At 56.7% G+C, this 3,956-nt stretch overlaps 1 protein-coding gene across 1 annotated transcript in view; it reads left to right on the top strand.

Moving 5' to 3' along the window:
• The window catches only part of AGRN (agrin), a 72,701-nt gene that overhangs the window by 17,270 nt on the left and 51,475 nt on the right, over positions 1–3,956 (top strand). Inside the window, 2 exon segments of the mRNA XM_015569671.1 lie at positions 2,123–2,157; positions 2,271–2,496. Coding sequence (XP_015425157.1) covers positions 2,123–2,157; positions 2,271–2,496 — 261 coding nt within the window.

The following is a 3,956-nucleotide window of genomic DNA, read 5'->3' on the forward strand; positions in this document are numbered from 1 at the left end:
AGAAACATCGATGAGAGAGAAACATCAACCAGCTGCCTCCTGCACATCTCCTACTGGGGATGTGCCCGCAACCCACGTACATGCCCTTGACCGGAATCGAACCTGGGACCTTTCAGTCCGCAGGCCGACGCTCTATCCACTGAACCAAACCGGTTTCGGCTGGAAATAATTCTTAACAGGTTTTTAATTCTCTCACTAGTTGCCATTTGTCAAAAAGAGTGGAGGAGGCCAGAGTCAGTACAAGGGCGCACACTGGAAGACCAAAGCCCAAGGGAGAACTAATGGGCCATGGGCACAAGAACCAATGGTGGAGATAGAGGTATGCGGGGGGGTGAGGTTTCTAGGCGGTAAAACCCCCATCAGCACAGGGGAGAGAGAGGTGGTCATGGCAGCTCTCAGGTTTCTGTCCTGTAGACCTGGGTCAAGACCAGGTGTGAGGAGAGTTGGGTTTTTACCAGCATGAGTAGGACACATCTTTGAAACAGACATTCAAGAAATGTCAAGAAGGTTGTTGAATCGAGAGGTCGGGAGAACTGGGAAGCACTGGTGCTGTGAACATAGATGAGACCACACAGGGTGCTGGTGAGAGAGAAGACATAAATATTAGAGGGACTGACATATTTACAGGTCAGCAGAGGAGCATGGGCATGGAAAGAAGAAAAATGGTGGCCACGGGTCAGAGGAAAATAAAGAGAATGTGTGAATCTCCTTTGGGGTTGGGGGAAGAACTGGCTAGAGTATGGATAGAAGATGAGATATGGAAACAGAGTGTGAGCCAGACATTCTAGAAAAGTGGCTGTGCAGGGGTCCTCTGCCCAGTCTTTTTAAGAAAGGTAGTGCTTGTCTCACCTACTTCACGCATCCGATGCCTCAGTTTCCTCTACAGCCAGCACCAGGTACTGTGCTGAGCCCATAGCACATGCTTAGTAAATATTTGTGATTTGCTGAATAGATGCCAGGTTCAGGGCAAAGACCCTGGCCAAACTGGGTTGGACAAGCCAGGGAGTGAGAACAAAAAAGTGAGGAGACACCTGAGTCCCAGGAGCCATTCCAGACCTAGCCCTGCCTCTGAGTCTTTGTTTCCAGAAATCAGAGCAATAAGGGAAAGTTCCTCCTTGAAAGGAAAGAGCTTATGGAGCTAAATATGAAATGTATTTGTAGAGTGGGGCTGATAAGGACAAGGAATGGGGGTCTGGACTCAGCTGTTTAAAAAAAATATCTGAAAAACTTTTTTAATAAACTCTACAAGTCTATCCCCTTCCTTCTTTATCAACGACACGATTTATTGACCGGAGAGGCCATATTGACTAAATAAATCTTGATAATGACCAAGGCAGCAATCAATACCTGCTTATTATCAGCCCGGGCTGAGAATTCCATCTTGCAGAACGAAGGCCCCAAGACAGGGCACACCACGTGGCTGCAGACTCCAGCGGGTAGGCTGGGATGGATGGCTGGCTGGCTGGCGCTCATTTTCCAGACCAGGAGACAGGACTCTTTCTGGTGTTATTCATTAACAACCCCATCCCATGCCTCTCAGGCTTGTGGGTCTGGATTCATTTCCCCGAGTTGGCAGCGGCGAAGTGTTTTAAGAGGTTTTTAAAGAAATTTAAATTTATACAAGCATAGTGACCGCCTATGGGAGAACCACCTGGTAGGTAGCCAACAGACTGAGTCCAAGCTCTACTGCTTGCTGACAATATGGCCTTGGACTCAATCTCCTGTGCCTCAGTCTACTCAAAAGTAAATTGGCATAGCAGTGGTTTTCTTTGCCTAGGGTTGTAAAAATTAAACATGGTTTGTTAAGGGCTCTAAACACTGTGTGGCATGCAATAAAGCTATTCGTTAAAGAGCTGCCAGGCCTTCTTGTGCAGAGAGCTTCCTTCTCACCTTTCTAAACTTGCAGAAGCCAGGCCTAGCCGCCTTAGGCCAGCCAAGTGGCATCTGGAGAGGCCTGACCTCCTATTCAATACTTCCCTACAAGGAGCCAGTCTATCTGGCCACTGGCTCTGGGTGGGCTGGGCTGTGGGACTCTGGCACTTGTTAAGGAAGGGCGGTTTAGACAGTGGGGGTCCCTGGTCCTGGCTGGAGTTCATGCCAGCTTCTGCAAACAAATTTCCAGGCTCTACTCAGATTCGGGCACCTCTGAGATGACAGGTGAGACCCAGGAGGTGAATGACAACCAACAATGTTGATGATGGCAATAATAATAACTTGTGCGTCCGTCCGCGCGGGGCTGGCAGGGCCACTGAGTGCCGTGTCCTCCCCAGATCAGCCCCCGTCCCCATGTATCGGGGTGCAGTGCCTGTTCGGGGCAGTGTGTGCCGTGAAGAACGGGGAAGCCGAGTGTGTGTGCCAGCACGCGTGTCCGAGGGTCTACAGCCCAGTGTGCGGCAGCGACGGGGTCACCTACGGCAGCGCCTGCGAGCTGGAGTCCGCGGCCTGCGTCCTCGGGCGAGAGATCCTGGTGGCTCACAGAGGACCCTGCGGTCAGTGGCGGGCAAGGGGGTCTTGCTGGGGGCGGGTGTCCCGATCGCCATGGTGATGCCCCTGACCACCAGCAGCCTGGGACGCACGTGCACCAGTGGGGTGGTCTCCGTGGGAGGAAGAGTCTGCAGTCCAGTCAGACCAGGGCTGGACAGGGTCAGAGACACCCTCACCCGCCTCTGAGTGTGCGGTGTGTCCAGGGCTGCGTGCCCTTGATCTTTGGGTGCCCGTGTGTTCCTGGTCCTGTGTGAACAGGCGTGTTCCTGGCTGTAGTGTGGGATCCTCGCCTGTGGCCTGAGCTCCAGGCTCCGGCCCCCGTGGCCGTGGCATCAGGCGGGGGACGGCAGGACCGGGAGCGGCTGAGGTGGAGTGGCCAGGCCCGGGGGGTCCGCTCCACGTGGCGTCTGAACTCCCGCCTCCTCTGCAGCCCCCACTGAGGCCCCGGTGCCCCCAGGGAGGTGGAAAGGCTGGGACCTGGGAGTCCGTGTGGGACCTCAGCTCGATGGCTCCCCAGAGGCATCCTGTCCCCTCTCCCTGCCCTCAGCCACCTCCAGTCCGTAGCTACTCCCCGGGCACCGGTCTCTGAGATCTCCGGTTCCTGCCCCAGCCCCTGCCTTCCCTCCATCCTCTGTGCACGGCTCCGGGGCCCAACGGCTCATCACCGTCCCCAGGGCTCTGTCGGGGGAGGCAAAGCTGAGTCCCGGGCTGCGGAGGAAGGTGCAGGTCTTGGCAGGTCACCGGACGTAGGTGTCCTCGGCCAAGGGGTTGGGACTGTGGCAGGGGCCTGGCTGGACCCAGGTGACCAGAGGGAGAAAGAGGCCTGAGCCCAAGGGCACCGGCACGGCAGCTGGCCGAGGAGCCTGGGCTCAGTGAGGTGCCCATGGCCTGGGCCAGGGGTCAGGACCCTGGGAGAGATCTTGATCAGCAGGTCCAGTGGTTTTGGCCTGGGGTCCAAGGGGCTTGGGTGAGAGACCGGATATGAGAGGCGTGATGGGGGTGGTGAGGAAGGTGGACAGTGTGAAGAGGGGTCGTGGGTGGACAGGGTGAGGTGTGGCTTGAGCCAGGGCAGGGCGGCCAACATAATGACAGTCTTGTACCACAGTCGCCATAGCTGGCAGCCTCACAGCTGGGCGCTGGGTACCCACAGCCTCTGCATGTGTTGGCCCATTGAACCCACAACCCCAAGGCAGGTCCCACGGGCTCTTTCACAGGAGGCGCTAAGACGTGGCCAGCGAATGTGGATTCGGGGAGAGCCTGGCTCCCGGATATGATGAGGGATCCGAGGTGGCCGGGGGCGGGGGGAGCACGGTGTGACCGCGGGAGGGACGTTAGGCTGCGGTGTCCACTCTGTCCCAGGCTCTGGTTCCGTCAGCCCATGTGGGGTGCCGGGGGAGACACCAGGCAGACATGCAGGAGCCGGGGGCAGGCGTTGCTGTGGCAACAGCAGCTCAGCTCCCTGTGCTCCCCTC

The sequence above is a fragment of the Myotis davidii genome, unplaced genomic scaffold (genome assembly GCF_000327345.1).
Source record: "Myotis davidii unplaced genomic scaffold, ASM32734v1 scaffold586, whole genome shotgun sequence".
NCBI classification, from domain to species: Eukaryota; Metazoa; Chordata; class Mammalia; order Chiroptera; family Vespertilionidae; genus Myotis; species Myotis davidii.